Raw genomic sequence first — 17,098 nt, 5'->3', positions numbered from 1 at the left:
CCAGGCTTGTTGCTAAGCAGTTCGGTAACAAAACACAGACTTGAGCGTGCGAGCCAGGTGCGAGAAATTGTGGAGATCATGCACCCAAAAGGAGGAGAGAAGAAAAAACCATGGGTGTTAAGTCGTTTCAGGCAAGAACCGTGAGTTCACTGTTGCTGAAGAGAGTGTGTCTCACACAGACGTACGGTATTTTTGTTTGCAGGCATCCGCCATTCATAAATTTTTCTGTTTTCATCAACATTTTGGCCCAGGACTCACCCAGTTACTCTCCCACATGTCCAGACGGCTCACTGGAGCAAAATGAAAAGAATGGTAAGAGTTTACATGGCTGCACAGTGGTGCAGCTGGCAGCACTGTTGCCTTACAGCAAGAAGGTCCTGGGTTTGAATCCTGGTGTCTTGAATGCAGTTTGCATGTTCTCCCTGTGCATGCCTGTGTTCTTTCTGGGCACTCCGGTTTCCTCTCAGAGTTCAAAACCATGACTGTCAGGTTGATTAGCCTTTAAATGTCTCTCTAAAAGTGTGTGTGTGTGCATGATTGCTTGTCCTGTCTTTGTGTTGCCCTGTTCTCTATCTGTAACAAAGATGTACATTGCCTTGCCAAAGTACTTATACCTCTAAAACTATTATCACATCTTGTCACGGAAGAGCCACAAGCTTCTGTGCTTTAATTGGGAAAAGGAGTACAAAACTGTGAAGAGGAATGAAAACAATTCTGAAAAATGTAATGTTTGTATTCAGGGTGGTTTTCTCAGATACCCCTATATAATGCAGTCCACCCAGTTTTATTCAGAAGTCACCAAATTAATCTTAAACATGTCTCACGGTTCCTGCAGGAGAGAAGTGTCCTTCAGCATGACGCTGCTACTAACATTTACACTGTTTGCACGGTGTGCTTGTGGTGAGGTGCAGTGTTCATTTTCCACCATGCACAACAAGTTTGAAAAAAATTGGGACTGTAAATCACTGTATATCCTAAAACAACCCTACCAAAAAACAAAAGCGTTTTGCAATTTTGTCTTTTTCCTGAATTTGGGAAGTTAATTTTTTTTAAATGTTCTAGAAAAAATGTTCTGCCTATTCGCAGCAATAAGAACGACATGTGAGTCAGCTCTTCAAAACCTTTTTCTGTACTTGGGAAATTTAACAAACGCAAATCAGTGAAAGTCGCTGGATGTTTGCAGTCCTACCTGTTATGGTAAAATGGTAAAATGTACATGGGTTTGTACAGCACTTCATCAAGTCTGAGGACTCCAAAGCACTTTTTGCTGCAATCATTCATACAAACAATCACGTGATGATGGTGGTAAGCTACATTGTAGCCACGGTTGCCCTGGGCAGTTTGACAGAAGTGAATCAGCAGTTAATCGCCCCCACCCCTCCCTCACTATCACCAGCTATTAAAAATATCAAATCGAAAGAAAAGTTGAAGTTAATATTAAGTTGTATTCTGTGTTGTAGTATACCTTTTCCATTTTAAATTGATTTTTATTTGTCAGTGAAACTCTCAGCTCAATCCTACAGCCGACTTGACACAGTCTTGGTCTGTCGCACACTCTAAAAATCTGGATTAAAATTCACTCAAATTTGTGCTTGAAACATGAAAAATGCATAAAAGTTTAAGGGATCCTTTTGCGATACCTTTTTGTTTGTCAGAGGATAAAAACCAGGAACAACACAGTCAGCCTGATGCCTCGTCTTACTGAATCTGCAGCTACGCATCTTGTTTCCTCCACAAAGAGAGGACACTGTAGGTATGACATCAAAGCTGGTGACACATTCCTATTGTAGTGAATTTTTTCCCCACTACTCCACAGCCCATGTCTTTTTCATTAGATAAACGAAGATCCATCATTTTACCCCAAAACATGCCTCAGGACAGGAATGTTTTCAGCGGTCGGGCCAGGAGAAACCTCTGCTACTGGCTCGTTAAGAAAAAGAAGAAGATCTCAACATGTAAGTCTGGATTCAGGCTCTGACTGAAACACAAGAACAATATTTTGCATCTTGGTGTAACCCTCTCAAGTGTGTGTGAATGGCAGCAATGAGATCTAGGCATTAAATCTCTTTTTACAAATCTCTGTTTCTCAAATAAAGTTTTGCGTAACAGTCTGGAAATCTGGAGTTTGTTCTCAAAGATAATATTTCAGAAAAGGTTTTCCCTAAATGATTTCTTCTGTTTAAATGTAATGCATTAAATCAATGTTTTACATTAAAGATCCATTATCTTGAGTGAGTGACTGCAATTTAAACATTTTAGAAACGTGAATACATAAAAACGTGTTGTAAAAAAATTATGCTGTGGCGAAACAAAAAAAAAATCTAAACATGTTTCTTTCATTTCTTTATCTAGGTAAAGAATGCATCATGGCTTCATACAAATATCCCTGGGAAATACCAGAAAGGTAAAAAAAAAAAAAAAAAAAGCTCACCCTGGCATACATTTGAGTATTTGAGTCCTTCTTCCATTTGTTTTAATTCAATTAAGGCCAATATAAAGACTGAAAAGTTAGGTTTGACCCAGCTTCTAAAAGAAATAAAATGTGAACTTTTCGCATGTGTTGTAATAGTCTTTATTTTTTTAAATACATGTTTCTATAATGATGTGGCTAATAATAATGAAATAGTTCAACTTTATAATGTGTGATAGATACGTCAATTTTTTTTTGTCTCGCTTCTGCTTGCAGGTCCCTGAAGTAAACCCTGGAACGAACAACGATACACATGCATAAACTCATATGGGAGATGTAGATTGGGCACTAAATCTAAGAAGAAAGAAAGTTATTTAATGAAAGGAGTCCAGCTGCAATCAATCTGTAAAAATGTAGTTCTCTGAAGCTGCCAGAAGTAGTGGAAAGGTTTATAGCAATGTCAGCTTAAGACAATATGTTGCAGGGTGCTGTTCAGTTCATCATCTGAAAATGGAAATACTGGAGAAAAATGCAAATCTAACAAAACATGGCCGTTTATTTAATCTCGGATGATGTGGTAGGAAAACAAGAGAAGGAAAGAGGTCCGTGGTAACTGAGGAGGAGCTTCAGATTCACTGTTCAGGTAGGAAATTCTGTCAAAGTAACAATGTTAAGTTAAGTTCCCCATAAATCTTGGCATTTATAGAAGAGTAAAAGAAAAACCACAATTCCTGATTGACTTAACACGTTTGAAAATGATCTTACTTTGTTTTGCTTGAAAATGATGAAATATCTGCTTTCATACTTGATACATTTCATCTGAAGTAAAGAATAAATTTTACTTTTAAAGCTATTTGTATTTTGTCTAAAGTATAAGCTGCCATTTTTTAGATTGAAGAAAATGGAACAAAGAATGAACAAAGTCTCATGGGCACTTGTGTTCTCGCGTGATTTGATTATGATTGCGTATGCAAGTTCAAACTAGGCTTTTTAGTAAGAAATTATCTCCGTGTAGGGGTTCGTTTTAAAAATATTTTTTGGAGTAAATACAACATCTAAAGTTTTTCTTTCTTTAACGGAGTTTTCATTTTGCTCTAACTGTGTAGTCCAGATGGCAGCAAACCGATAGGCAATCCGCCAACGTTCGTTGACCTCCCGCCCAGTTTAAATCTTTTCTGTCGCTACGAAAAGGTAATTAAACTCATTTCTAAATGGCGCCAAATTCACAAATTGTGTTTTTATCTCTTCATAAAAATTAAGTCCTCACCTGCAGTAATAATGGGGAAATTCCGGTAGGTTTTTGCTCGAACCCTTTAATTGCTGATTGTATGAAGCGGTTATGGAAGTTTGCTAAAAATGAAGGCGCTAATTCGCGATCTAAAACCCCTTTTATTGCTCTGAGGCTTTAACGTACAACTTTAATTTGGCTTCGGATTGTAGGTTTTGATTAGGGAAACTGCTAAAGGGCGATTTCACCTCATTTTCAGTGTATATGTTCAGAACGTACTTGATTTGCTTTAGTTTAAAAGCTACTCGGGCAGTCTATTTTCAAAGTGTTTCTAAGCCGCACGAGGTCTAAGATATGGTCCAGATAAAAAAATTTAAAAAAGCACGAAAAATTTCCATTTGTTGACCTTTCTTAAATCAAATTAAAATTTCACAAGTCACAAACTGGGCTTTAAATATTCATCTATTCCTATAGAATAATCTAATCCGATTTGAAGTGCAACTATTGTAGTTTTTACACTAGATCAGATTAAAGATGCACATGGTCGCGAAAAATGACGTAGGAGGTGCGGAATATAAATCATGTTAAAATAGTTTTACCAATAAAGTTTTATGAAACATGCTGGGATTTGTAAATCTGGAACATAAATATATAATCTCTAAATGCTCCCATCTGAAAACCTTCCCATGTAAATAGTGTGTAAGGATATGCGGCATTGTAATTTATTAAATGTGCACGTGTACAAACAAATCTTTTTTAGAAAAATGTCTGACTAATAATTAGGACAAAATTGTATTTGTATAGATCCCCTTCTAGGTAGGTTGACAACATAAGGTGGTAAAACCAATACCTATCAGGGATTCTTCATTTAATTTTCCAATTAATAGTCATCAATCACATTACAGCAAGAAAATTATCAAAGGAGGCTCTGGTCCACTTATCTTAGCTATTTTTATCTGAGCCATCTTCGACCTTAAGATAGGTGGTTACTCTTTTTTTAAATTTTTTTATGAAAACAAAAGTTTCTCCAATGTACCTCCATTTCATTTGAGATTGCCAAAAGTTCCAGAATGTTTTCCAAAGTGTTTACAATGTGAAGTTCAAAGCTCTGTGCTGTTTCGTTTAGGATCGGCTGTACGACATGGACAGCGCCAGAAAGAAGGTGTCCTTCCAGTGGATACAGACTGCTGCCACGCAAGCCGGTCAGAGCAGCACTAGCTGTAACACTCCTTCAGACCGCAGTAAGCCAAGCCATGGAGAGACAAGTGCTCTTCCTCTCAGTGACTCTCCAGGGTCGGAGCGCCTTGGAGCTCTGAGTCTGGACACGCCCAAAAGAAAAGCGGAGGTGGTTAGTGAAAGTGTGCCATCTGCAGGCAAAGCCAAGCTGAGAAAACTCTCCAGGAAAAATTCAGAGACTTTTAGAGCTATTAAGGTAATTTGTTCTCTGTTGCGTTGTACTTGACTTTTAATTGTGATCGTTCGGTTTATGGATGTTTAGGTTTGCGTTTCTAATAAAGGAGCTGAGATTGGTTTGTCTGCTTACTAAAACAAAACAAACTAGTTTTATTTTTATTTTGCCCAGAGTCTCCCTTCAGCAAAAATACGCCAGCAAGACAAATCTCCAACAAGTCAACATGTTCTGCCAACTTCCCATCATTCGTTCATCTTGAAGAAGAAAGAGAGGACACCGGAGGAGGGGTCAAAGGCTATCTGCCGGATGGCGCTGATTGCAGCCATCGGCAAGACGAGAACCAGGCTTAGCTCAACCGGAGTCCCCAGCCCCGCGGCCGAGAGTGGCTCTTTACCCCGGGCTTCTGTTCCTGCGCAGACTGTAGAGCAAAGCGCTGAGCCTTTTGACAGCAGCGTGGACAGAAGCGGCTTCGTGAGGGGTCCTGGCGAGTACGAGGATGTTGGGTCCCTCAGCGAGGATCACAGCACTAATGTTCGGGTGTTTGAGGACACACAATCACAAAGTGACAGCCCAGAGCCAAAAACATATTCAAGGGTAAGTCTGCTGTTTCCAGGAAACCTGTCTTATCTTTTTGAATAACAAATAACTATGCAGCGGTGCATTATTCATTCAGTTTTTTTTATTTCGTAGTCGAATAACGTCACATTGTGAAATTATTTACAACTAGGGCTGAAGGATTAATCAGGTTAACTGTGATTAGTTGAGTCCTGCAACAATCGTCGACTAATTTAGTACTTGATTAACTCATGAGGAACTCATCAGTATAAAGTGTGATGGATTTTGTCTAACTTGTGAGAATCTCATGAAGAAGTGACACTGGCGTCTTATTTGATTCAGGAGCTGGTTTTCGTGGAGACCACCCCCCATGGGGAAGTCTTTGCCCCTGAGGATGAGGCTGAAGTTGAAGACGGCACACCGTCAGTCCCTCAGTTGGAGTTTATTTTGGACTCTGGTTTTCCCACGCAACAGAACAGCCTGCAGAATTGGATTGCTTTAACTTCAGCGTCTCTGGCTTCTTTTTCACCCGCCATCCAAAACGCTGGAACTGTGCAGACAGCTGCCGACGACACACAGTCGTATTTATTGCCAGAGAAGAGGACAGTTTATATTTCACCCGAGCAGCCGAAACAACCAGACCTGGAGCCTTTGAATCCTTTCGGAGCTGAACTCCAGAATTTTCCGTCATCCGTCCAGGCCAATTCACCGGATCCATTTTCTTTGCCCCTATGTTCAACTGAAAGAGCACCTAACCTCTCTGTGACCTCTGCAGCGCCACGGAGACAAAGTGACTGTTTCACTTCTATGCGTTTCCCTCCATCCGAATCAGACAGCTCCGCATCCGCCAGAAGGTTATCCTTGGGGGCTGACCCTCTGTGGACCAACTACCCTGACCGCAACGTCCAGGCTGGCTTCATCGACACGCATTGTCATCTGGACATGCTCTACGGAAAGCTGGGCTTCAGAGGGAGGTTCGGTCGCTTCAGGCAGACCTACAGCAGCAGCTTCAGTCCTGAGTTTCAAGGCTGCATTACAGACTTCTGCAACCCGCACATCATGGCGAAGGAGGCCCTGTGGGAAGGTTTGCTTTCTGAGGACATGGTGTGGGGGGCGTTTGGCTGCCACCCGCATTTCGCCAAGGGCTACTCAAACACTCAGGAAAGCAACATACTAATGGCAATGAGGCATCCAAAAGCGGTGGCGTTTGGTGAAATGGGCCTGGATTATTCCCACAAAAACTCTACTGACTCTTCAAGGCAAAAACAGGTAGGCGCTACGTTACATTCTCCACGGCAAAACAAACTTGTGATAAATCGTGTAGATTAGCTTCTCTAATGTGCAGAACGACTCTTCTCTGGAAAGGTGTTTGAGCGTCAGCTGCGTTTGGCCGTGGCCATGCAGAAACCTCTGGTGATCCACTGCCGGGACGCGGACGACGACCTGCTGGAGATTATGAAGAAGTGCGTGCCCAGAGATTACAAGATTCACAGGTGAGGGAGCCTCCTTAAATTTGCTCTAGCCATCTATGTTTCAGACGTTATTTTGTTTCTGCGTCTGTTCATCAATTACCATTTAATTCCTTTCCACTTTTACTTGGCTAATGCTGCTAAAATAGAGAGTACGCCTACCAAAGAAGTTCTAAGATAAGAAAGAGAAAGCCGTAGCAGTTTAATCCTGTTTCTTTTAATAAAAAAAAAACAGGATTAGAGAGATTGTTTCCACCTCTTCCCTTTAAGTCTTGTCAACCTGTGTCAGGTGTGGAGATAAAAGGAAACGGTGAAAGCCCATCTAACTGGAGAAATACTACTAGAAAGCAGGGATCGAATGCATGGCACCTGAAATATTTTTGATCTACCAAAAATTGCATACAGGTTAATTCTACAAATATGTCATCATTACAAATTCAGTTTGTGCAGTGCTGATTTAGCAAAGGACTGAAGTGAAGTTTGACTGATGTTTATACTGGGCATGTGTCACTCCTGACGCCATCACCGCAATATTTATGAGATCACAACATTTTCTGATATCATACAGTCCAGGAAGTCTTTTATGGTTGCTAAATTCTTCGCACTAAATTAGTGCTGTGAGTTGTGATTCTGTTGATTGTTCATCTCTAGTAAATATAGTAGTGAGTATTTACTGATTTCCTGCATGGAAGTTAACAATGGATGTTTTAAATGGTAGAGCTGGGTTGTCCAAACTGTTCATGTAACCTGTTGGTCCGAACATAAATGTTCAAGACTTGACATTTCTGGTAACTATTTCGCTATATTCCTTTCATCTAGTATTCCTTAAAATATTAAAGTTTGCACATTTCAGCTGTAAAATCTGAGGAGCTGCTCTGAATTTGGATGTCTCTCCATGTGTTTTCCAGACACTGTTTCACAAACAGTTATTCTGTGATCGAGCCTTTCCTGACAGAGTTCCCCAACCTGTATGTGGGCTTCACAGCTCTGATCACCTACACCAGGGCCAGGGAAGCCCGAGACGCAGTTCGCCAGATCCCTCTGGACCGTATCGTCCTGGAGACGGATGCACCGTATTTTCTGCCAAGACAGGTATGTCTCTGCCGAGGATTAAGGAGTCTTAAAAAATATTTAAAAAATATATACAAATATAAAAAAAGAACATTTATGGTCCGCACTCAGACATTTCTGTTACTAACTTCAGCGCTTTGTGATGAGGATCGACTCTCTAACTTAAAACATTTAAGTGCTAATTTGGTTTTAGCTTATCATTTGCAGATTTAGCGTTATATGAGTTCTTTTTTTTTTTTTTTTTCTGTTCCTTACGAGGAGAGAAGGTACCCGGCTGTTAAGTGAAGAAATGCTGGGCAAAAAACTTTAAGGTTGGAAGAAGATGTTAAGTAAAGCAAAGTTAAACTCTTTGATAGAGCTGGGTCTTCCTGAACTAGGTCTGTGAAAAATACAGGTTAGAATGATAATTGTAACATTTCTAATGATTTTTGTCACATTGTATTTGAAGAAAATTAAAACAATATGAGCTATCCAGACTATTAAAAACTCAAACGTGGCGTCTCCTCCTTGGAGAGCAAAGCGACAGGCACAGTGCGCTAAAATGATCTGGTTTTTATCTTTGTGTCTATACAAGGAAAGCGTCTTAGAGTTGTTTTTTTTCTGTCATTGCAAGGCCTCAAGCTGACAAATTTAGGAAGCTTTTAATTCACACACCTGAAACAAATGGCTAAATTGCCTCCTTACCAGGCTATAAGGTGTTTGTTGATGTGCTGTGGTGGATTTCCACACTATCCCCCACAATGCAGACGTTCTCCTGCACCAGTCACCCTTCATTTCACTGTTTTCATCTGCTTGGTTCTCCGTTCCCACAGGTTAGCAAAGGTGTGTGCCGGTTTTCTCACCCAGGAATGGGCATCCATACCCTACATGAGCTGAGCTGGCTGAAGGGGGAAGATGAGGCCACGGTGCTCAGCACCATCCGAAACAACACCGCTCTGCTTTACGGCATTTGACCCTTCCACAGGTCAACACTTAACTAAAAAACAAAACAGGAAAAAAAAAAAACCGGTATGGTCAATCCTCGATGTGTTCTGCTGATGAAACATCCTGCACTGATTTTTGTTTTAAAGTTATCAATCCAACAAGCTCACATGTTTGAGTTTGAAGAAGCAATTTATTATAATTATTATTATTATTATTATCATTTTTAAGGCGAAATACTCACTTTTGGATCTAGTGAATAATAAATGTTTTAAGAGATAGAGACAAAAACACACGAGACACTGTACGTGGATCACCTGGTTGTATTTTATGTCATTGTTTACGCGAATTAACTCAAAAGCAGTTTTAAGTTTTATTGTTTTCTATGGTGCCGAATATTATTTGTTCTAATATGTCTGCATGTTTATGTCGTCCGCCTGCTGTGCAGTGTAGTTTGGTTTAATGTGGTGGAGATGCATTAAAAGCCTTTAAGAGTGATTAAGTTCTCAGGCGTGTTTTCACTCAAATTAGTCATGAACGAGCGTGTGGTGAAGCGAGCGTGTGGTGAAGGAAGCACGTTCGGAGTTCAGCATGAGCAAAGATGGAGGCGCCTATACGGACAGTCCATTAGTCTGCTTTTAAAACCTCCTCTTCATCCCACACGGTTGTTCCAAAGTGGTTTTTGTTTTGAACACGATTAGTCATGTCTGATTCTTCTCAAGGTCGGCTTGCCATTTAAGCGGTGTAATAATGGCAAAGTCTCTTTCTTGTGCATCAGGTTTGACAAATACATGCTTCCTCCAATTGGTCCTTTTTCCTAATAAGAACGGTGTAAAGGGAATGTAGGTCAGGACACTTTGCTGAAGGCTTCAGCACGGACGTCGGAGCAGCTGGTGACCCGGTTACTGGAATCTGAAACAAAAGTGTTTACCAATGTTGGATCCATAAGAGAAATTCATATTGTCTGTTTTTTTTTTGTCTGACTTTTTATATAAGAAAAAAACTAACAAGTGAATAGCGGCGCTAAACGTTCAAGATAAAATGTAAAATCCTACTCAAATTTATTTGGCTAAATGGATAAAACTAGAGCTCCCCTGAATCAAATTAACGCTAAATTCAGCTACTTTTTCCTGGAATAGAGATACGGGTGTACACAAGATTTTCTGAACTTTATCTCGGCCTAAAAAGCTACGGTGCTTGGCAAAAATATTCACAGACCTTTTACTTCCACATTTTTTTATTACAAGCCTAAACTTTTAAGTTTTTATGTGATAAATGAACACAGTAGTGGATGTTTGGGGAGTGGAAGGAAAGGGAACAGAGGGCCACAAAAAAAACCCTCAACATATACGAGTGCCTAAATGTAACTTTCAGTCAAATCAAGCCCGTTTCATTTGTCTTGCACCAAATTACTTAATTGCTAAATAGTTGTTTCAGAGAAATGTATAATATTTTAAGAGTTTAAAAGGGGATTTTATTAATAAACCCTGCCACATGCATCCCTTTGAGTACATTCAAAATCTTGATGTGGTCAGAAATGGAAACTAGTTTGAAGATATTCTTCGGCTTCTTTTGCCTGAACATAAAACTTCTTTTAAAAGTTGCTTTGCACCTTTATGTAACGCGTCTTCCTCTGTCGCGGCTCACAGAAACATTTAGTCCAAGTTTACTAGGACCTGTTCCGTCATATCGGCACAAGACTGAATGTTTAACCAGATGGAAAAATAATCATCTGTCTGACATGACGTCCTGGCTGTTGATCCTATCGCTGCAGAGAGCAAAGTAATGCTGCAGCAGAGAGAGCGAGACGGATACATCAGCCTTATCTGCAAGGCTGCAGGAGCGTCACTGGATCCTCAGGCAGGAGAAATTGCAAACTAAACTGAGCTGTTTGCTCAGGATTTAAAATGTTCTTCTGATCTGTTGAAATAAACGTAACATCATAACCTTGTTTTAACAAGGGAACAGAGAGTGACTTGAGACTTGATTCAGGTTTTCAAATGTTCCAGATAGAAACAGGATTCATAACGAGGCTTTTCTTTCTTTGATCTTGTGAGGAAAAGGCCACACTTATTTTGGGAAGAAAACAGAATTGTTTCTCTGTTACTGTCAACCTCTACTACTAAACTCTGGGCAAAACACTCGGAAAAAATGTATAATTTCATATTATTTAAAATATATTTTCAATGCATTAAATCTTTTCAGCTATTCTAGGCCTATATATGCCGTATAATGTTTAATAATTTTGTTTTCTTTCGGCATAACCCAGATTTAACTTCCGATTGCAAAAAAACGGAAAAAGTCTTCCTAATGTGAAAATTTTGGAACATTTTATACCGTTTAGATGTCCAAGTAATTCTAGAAAGTGTAAGTGTAGAACGTGTCCACTAGATGGCGCACAAGCGGCAGGCATCTAGTGATTAAGAATATTGGCAAAGAAGAAGGAGTTGGATCATAGCTAAGCTAATGGTAGCTCAGCAGTAGATTATATGGTCCATCATAGAGTTAATATGGATAAAAAGAAAACTCTTGAAGTAGCAGCTTCGTCGGTAAGTTAATCGACGTCTACATTGAATAATTAGTCATTTAGGCTTTTGTTATGAAGCTTGGCGTTTTGTAAACGATAAAAACTTACATTAGCTAGGGCCCTGCTAAAGCCAACTATAGACTGATATGCGCACTTTTTAAAATGCATTAATTGGTTCAACGTTTCTGCAGCTGGTGGACCTTAAAGCGGAGCTTTACAGAAAGCAGGAACAGTTTAAACGGGAGAAACTCGGGCAGGAAAATGCTGAAGCTGGACTCAAGACGAAAGTCACCTCTAAGGTAGACCTTAATTTCTTGAAATATTACTAAATATATTATTAAAGAGTTTTCTGGCGATGCTGACATATTTGAATCCTTCTCCTTATTTTACTCGTTCAGAAACCTAACATCTTTATTAAACAAAACGCTGGTGTGTCAGCTAGAGCTGCTAAGGATGCAGAGCAGCTGGCAGAGGAGCAGGTCACTCTGGATACAGCCAGGTGAGTTCATCTTCCACTTCACAGAAAGGCTTAATGCCTTCAACCAGACAAGAAGATTAACTTTTGATTTCTGATCCATCACAGGCGTAAACTGGAGGAGAAGGCCAGACTCTATGACCAGATGACAAAGGGAGACTTTCCAGGTTGATTCTTTACAGACTGGATAAACTACTGATTATCTAAGCCTCGTTGTTTATTGGGATTTTATGACAGATCAGCACAAAGTAGTGCGTAATTGTGCAGATAATACACAGTTTTAAAAATATATTTACAGATGAAAATCTGAACTGTGGAGTTAGATGGAGAATTTCTGTAAATTTCTGTGTCTCGCCACTGATTCTCAACTGGATTTATATCTGGACTTTGACTGGGCCATTCTTAACACCAAACGTGACAACCAAAATTAACTTTGTTAGATCTAATGTTGCATGGTCTACATGTACTTATATAACGTATACAAAACATACAGTTGTGGGAATATGGATAATATGGATATTTTCCAAAGCACTGTTCATGTAATAAACGGTTGCAGTGGCTTTGGGTTGAACTTCTATTAATTGCCAGATGAAGAGACGGAGGCACTATACCTCGTTGACTTCACCCAGAAGATAATCAACAAGAAGAGAGAAACTCTTGCACAGAAGGAGATGCAGAATGAGGATGAGGATAAAGCCAGGTTGTCGCCCATCCCTCCTCCCCAGAATCCAGATGAGGAATGGTAATGTCTGATTTTCTATATTGGGTGAAGAAAGCTTTATCTTTGCGTACTGCATGATTTATGGGGTTTATGTTTTATATGTTAAAATCAAGCTGAGAAAACTGACTTATGTTTGTCAAATCTTTAACAATTTCAAGTCAAACACGGCTATTCAAATCACGTAAAATGACGGTAAATGGTATTTGTGTCTTTTCAGGGTGGATTATGTGGATGCTTTGGGACGGTCTAGAAGATGCATGAAGAAAGATCTGCCAAACTTTGTGAAAATGGACCAGGATCTTAACGGAAAAGGGTAAACATTTTAACGAGCTTTTGGTATTTTTTCCACTGATCAGGTTGAGCAGCTGAGAAGGTTTTGATCTGTGCAGAGGGTGGATGGTGAGTAAACTGGGGATGACCAGAGGAAGACCAAAGAGAAGTTTTATGAATGTAGTGAGATCAGCCACTCAGGCAGCACATAAAGACAGAAGAAGAAGAAGAGGAGACTGGTCATGTTTTTGTCTACTCTTAATGAGAGACAAATAAACATGAGTCGTATAAAGCTGCATGAAACTATTCCTGTTTTTTCTGTTAAAAATAAAAAGATCAAGTAGTTTATAGAAGGTGTCATATTGAACATTCTGGGGTTACATGTTTGTTAAAAGGTGAAGATCAGTGAAGCACGTTTTGGTTTCTCCTTTGGTTAAACCAAGACAACAGTTGTATTGTGAAGTTGATTTGGGAAGTGTTTACAATAAGGCGCCGTCATACCAAGTTCAGCTTTTTATGGCGTCGTCTCTGCATATTTTATTTCTTGTTCCATATAATCTGTTTATGATACCTTGTGGCTGCGCTCCACAGGATAATCCCGAACGACAAGACCTTACTCTCAGAGGACATGCGTCGAGAGCTGCAGCGGCAGGAGTGGGAGAGGGAGGAGGAGGAGGCCATGAAGAGGCCGGTTGGACCCATCCACTATGAGGACATTAGAGCACAAGGTGAGCAGAAACCTGCCAACGCAGCAGTGATTCAGGCAAACTTTTATACCCGTTTCCTGCATTAATGCACTTTTGAAATGAGACTCTTGAAGTTCCATTTTATGTGAAATGGTGCTGAAGTGTTTTATTCTTCTCCCCCCACCCCAACTATCCCAGAGGCCCGAGAGCTCGGTGTGGGCTACTTCGCTTTCTCTCAGGACCAAGAGCAGCGCAGGAAGCAAAGAGAAACTCTGGACATGCTCAGAGACCAGGTGGGTTCAACGATAAACGGCAATAACAAAACACAGGCATGATATTTGTAGCCATGAGGCTTGTAAGAAGCAGCATTTAAACATATTGTCCCATGAGGAAGGACAGAAACCTCATGATGGAATCAACACCAGTTGGCAATAAGCTGGGATATGAAGTTATTTCATCTGATTATACTGCAGACTGGTCAACTAAGCTGCTCCGTGCTGAATGTGAAATGTTTCCCGCTCCGTCCGTTCTCTCCTTTAGACGACAGATCAGCGGACGAAAAGAGAACGACTCAAAGAGAAGAGGCAGGCTGTCCTGCAGGCTCGACTGGCCAAGGTGAGGCAGAGGAAGATGAAGAAGGCAAAGCTGGACGGCACCGAGGAAGAGGAGAAAGAGGAAGAAAATCGAGGTTGGCATATGTTGGCACTGAACTATTAGATATTTTACAGTGAAGTCGATATTCTGTTTTTGGTTGTAACAGACATGTTAGTGAAGGATTGTTGTCGATCACTTGTTCCAGCGGAGGAAGAGGAGGATGAGCCAGTCGGACCGATCCCTCAGCCGGACGTGCCGCCAGAGGTCAGCACTCTGAGGAGGGTGGAGGTGGAGATCCAGGAGAGGAGGGACACCAAACCTGGAGTCCCTCATGTCAGAGAATGGGACAGAGGCAAAGGTAAACCTCGTTATTTAAATGTTTGTAAGAAAACATTTACATCATTAAATCATGGATGTGATAAGGGTATATTTACCCAGAATTGTCCAATAATGTGATGCAAGGGGAAAAACTTTATTTAGCTAACAATATCAAGCTGTACATTAAATAAAAGGCCAGAACTTAAAATGTTTTTATGTGAATCTAACATTTCTGTGGGTAAATTGGGTAATAAAAGTAACTAGCTTCACAAGGCATCTTCATTTTTAAATAATAATAAAAAAAAGGTTTAGTACGTTCACAAACTCTTCAACTTAAATCTTTTATGTTAGTACTGCTGTAAAGTTTAAGATCTTTGAATTTGCTGAAGTTTACACTTCTTGTTTGCTTCTTTTGTATTAATTTTCCCCAGAATTCATGTTTAGCGAATGGAAAACTCGACGCAGAGATGAGCGAGACTCTGAGTTTGCTCCTCCCTCTGCGTACTTCGCTGATGACAAAAGACCAAAACCAGGAAAGGCTAAAATTTATCAGAGTAAATCAAACATGTTCTTTAAGTCAACAACATTTCCAGAAGAAGTTCCTGAGACTAAACCAGAACCTCCTGCTGTGTCATCACCGCCTGAGCCTCAGAAGGAAAATCCCCCAGCATCCTCTCTGTCTGCACAGCCCGCACCTCCAGGCAGCTCCTTACCTTCAGCTCCACCTTTCATTCCTCAGTATCCGCCGCCGCCTCCTTTCTATCCCTCGTTTCCTCCGCCGCCTCCCTTTCAGTTTGCAGGACCGCCTCATGCCTTTCCTCCGTTCCCCCCGCCGTACCAGTACCCGACCAGGTACGCATCCCAGGAGCCGCCGCCTCCAGGAGAAGAGAGCCAGACTGAGCAGGTTTCTGGAGGCGCGCCTCAGAGTTTAGACGCCATGTTGTCCTTCTACAGGAACTCCACCTGAGGGCTTCTTCCATGAACATAAACACTTCAACTGAGCCAATAGAAACCGAGTCTCGCTAAGAATTAAAGTATTTAATAAACAGGTTTCCATTGAAAACTGTTGCTTTTTGTTTTGTTGTATTTGAAAATGTTTTATCTTTCATGCTGCTCCAAGTAAAATTCTTCATGAAACTATATCCAAAGTGGTTTGATCTTTATGAAATGTGGAAATTTATCGTTTTCTTTTACTGTCTGTGTGTCTCAGTATAAAAGTAGCCACCAGATGGCGCTTTACTTGTATGTAAAATTAAAAAGTAAATTTCTGGAGCTATAGAGACTGAAATTAATGATCAATACAGTTAAATTTACAATTTTTAAAATAATTGTTCTTGGAATAACAAAACGAGACATTACATCATATATAGAGTATATAATGAAAACGAGACTTGGTGTTCAGCACTTTGGCTGCTGTCCCAACACACTTGTATTTTCACATAAAAAGTTGAATGTTAAGAGCAGTACAAAACCTTTTATTACAGAAATGTTAATTTTCAGAGCAGTAAATTTACTCTAGTATGTTGGGACTCAATTATCATGAATTATTAGTGATGTTCAGGACACTCGCGTTACTTTGAAACAGCGTTTTGACCGTTGTTGGGTCTGGTTATTCTCATCTGAATTTTATTTTTACCTGGTTTGTATCGTGCTGCGCATGGACTATTTTACTGAGAAATAAAAGAATCTTGCATAATTATTTAGAAAAAACTTTAGTTAAATGTATTTAACCAAGTTTAAGTTCTGCTTTTCAGTAAAAGCTGCTGGGTGTTTTAAAATTGAAATAAAAGGAATAAAATGGATAACAAAAGACTAATACTTTGTCTTGTACCTACATTTTTTCCACTTTATAGCCACTCAGCCAGTGAACTGCCTGTGCTGGAGATCCAGATGTGAATTGAATTGAAGTCAAGGAGGCCTTAAATAGACAGCTGTTGCTTGAGCACATTTTTCCTCTCATGCTTTTTCCTACCACTCAATTTTCCATGAATATGTTTGGATACAGTGGACAGCCAGCATTTTGAACAATGACCTGTTGTGGTTTTCTCTCCTTGTGGTTTATCCCGTCAACAGATGGAGTATCACAGAATGTTACATTTCTGAAACAAAACTCCTTTTTAGTGGGCTTGTGTTGTAGTCAAATTGTCTCAGAAGCTGATTTTTTGATTTGTAACTCATAATCACCAAGAAGAATAGGAATAAGCTCTCTGCAGTCTATTTCATTGCAGTCGGCCTTCATGTTTTGGAGCCATGCTGTCAAACCTCTAAGTTGAGCACAAGGCAGCCTGGTTGAAGTTCACCACAGGAAAACTGGCACTTTAAGTCTGCTGTAGTCAAAAACATTTGTAACCTGCTACTTTCAGAGGAGGAAATGTATTTGGAGAATGTTTCAGACCCGATTTAGCTTTATTTAAATAATTGTATCGTCTTATCTCTAAAGCT

At 40.1% G+C, this 17,098-nt stretch overlaps 1 protein-coding gene across 3 annotated transcripts; it reads left to right on the top strand.

Annotated features, from left to right (window-relative positions):
- The first annotated feature begins 406 nt into the window (after positions 1-406).
- Positions 407-15,798, top strand: ccdc174 (coiled-coil domain containing 174). Of its 3 annotated transcripts, XM_008409895.2 has the most exons (18): positions 407-1,955; positions 2,353-2,404; positions 2,687-3,053; positions 4,765-5,070; positions 5,221-5,643; positions 5,947-6,873; positions 6,970-7,097; positions 7,982-8,165; positions 11,784-11,891; positions 11,991-12,091; positions 12,176-12,234; positions 12,656-12,809; positions 13,006-13,101; positions 13,650-13,786; positions 13,943-14,037; positions 14,285-14,432; positions 14,544-14,696; positions 15,088-15,798. In XM_008409895.2, the coding sequence occupies exons 4-18, from the start codon at positions 4,780-4,782 to the stop codon at positions 15,621-15,623; spliced, it is 3,540 nt and encodes a 1,179-aa protein (XP_008408117.1). In that variant the 5' UTR covers positions 407-1,955; positions 2,353-2,404; positions 2,687-3,053; positions 4,765-4,779; the 3' UTR covers positions 15,624-15,798. The 3 variants fall into 3 exon arrangements, with proteins under 3 accessions (XP_008408117.1, XP_008408116.1, XP_017160521.1); XM_008409894.2 differs by lacking the exons at positions 407-1,955; positions 2,353-2,404; positions 2,687-3,053 and adding an exon at positions 3,347-3,601; XM_017305032.1 differs by lacking the exons at positions 407-1,955; positions 2,353-2,404; positions 2,687-3,053; ... (3 more) ...; positions 6,970-7,097; positions 7,982-8,165 and adding an exon at positions 11,479-11,614.
- Positions 15,799-17,098: the final 1,300 nt, after the last annotated feature.

This window comes from Poecilia reticulata, linkage group LG5 (genome assembly GCF_000633615.1).
Source record: "Poecilia reticulata strain Guanapo linkage group LG5, Guppy_female_1.0+MT, whole genome shotgun sequence".
In the NCBI taxonomy this organism is placed as follows: Eukaryota; Metazoa; Chordata; class Actinopteri; order Cyprinodontiformes; family Poeciliidae; genus Poecilia; species Poecilia reticulata.
This window is presented reverse-complemented; position numbering and strand designations above follow the sequence as displayed.

Excerpts from the sequence above, each read along its gene's own strand:
- ccdc174 (XM_008409895.2), top strand. The coding sequence starts at position 4,780 with ATGGACAGCGCCAGAAAGAAGGTGTCCTTCCAGTGGATACAGACTGCT. Across the intron at positions 5,644-5,946 it reads AGCCAAAAACATATTCAAGG|GAGCTGGTTTTCGTGGAGAC; the intron begins GTAAGTCTGCTG and ends TATTTGATTCAG. Across the intron at positions 12,092-12,175 it reads GTCACTCTGGATACAGCCAG|GCGTAAACTGGAGGAGAAGG; the intron begins GTGAGTTCATCT and ends GATCCATCACAG.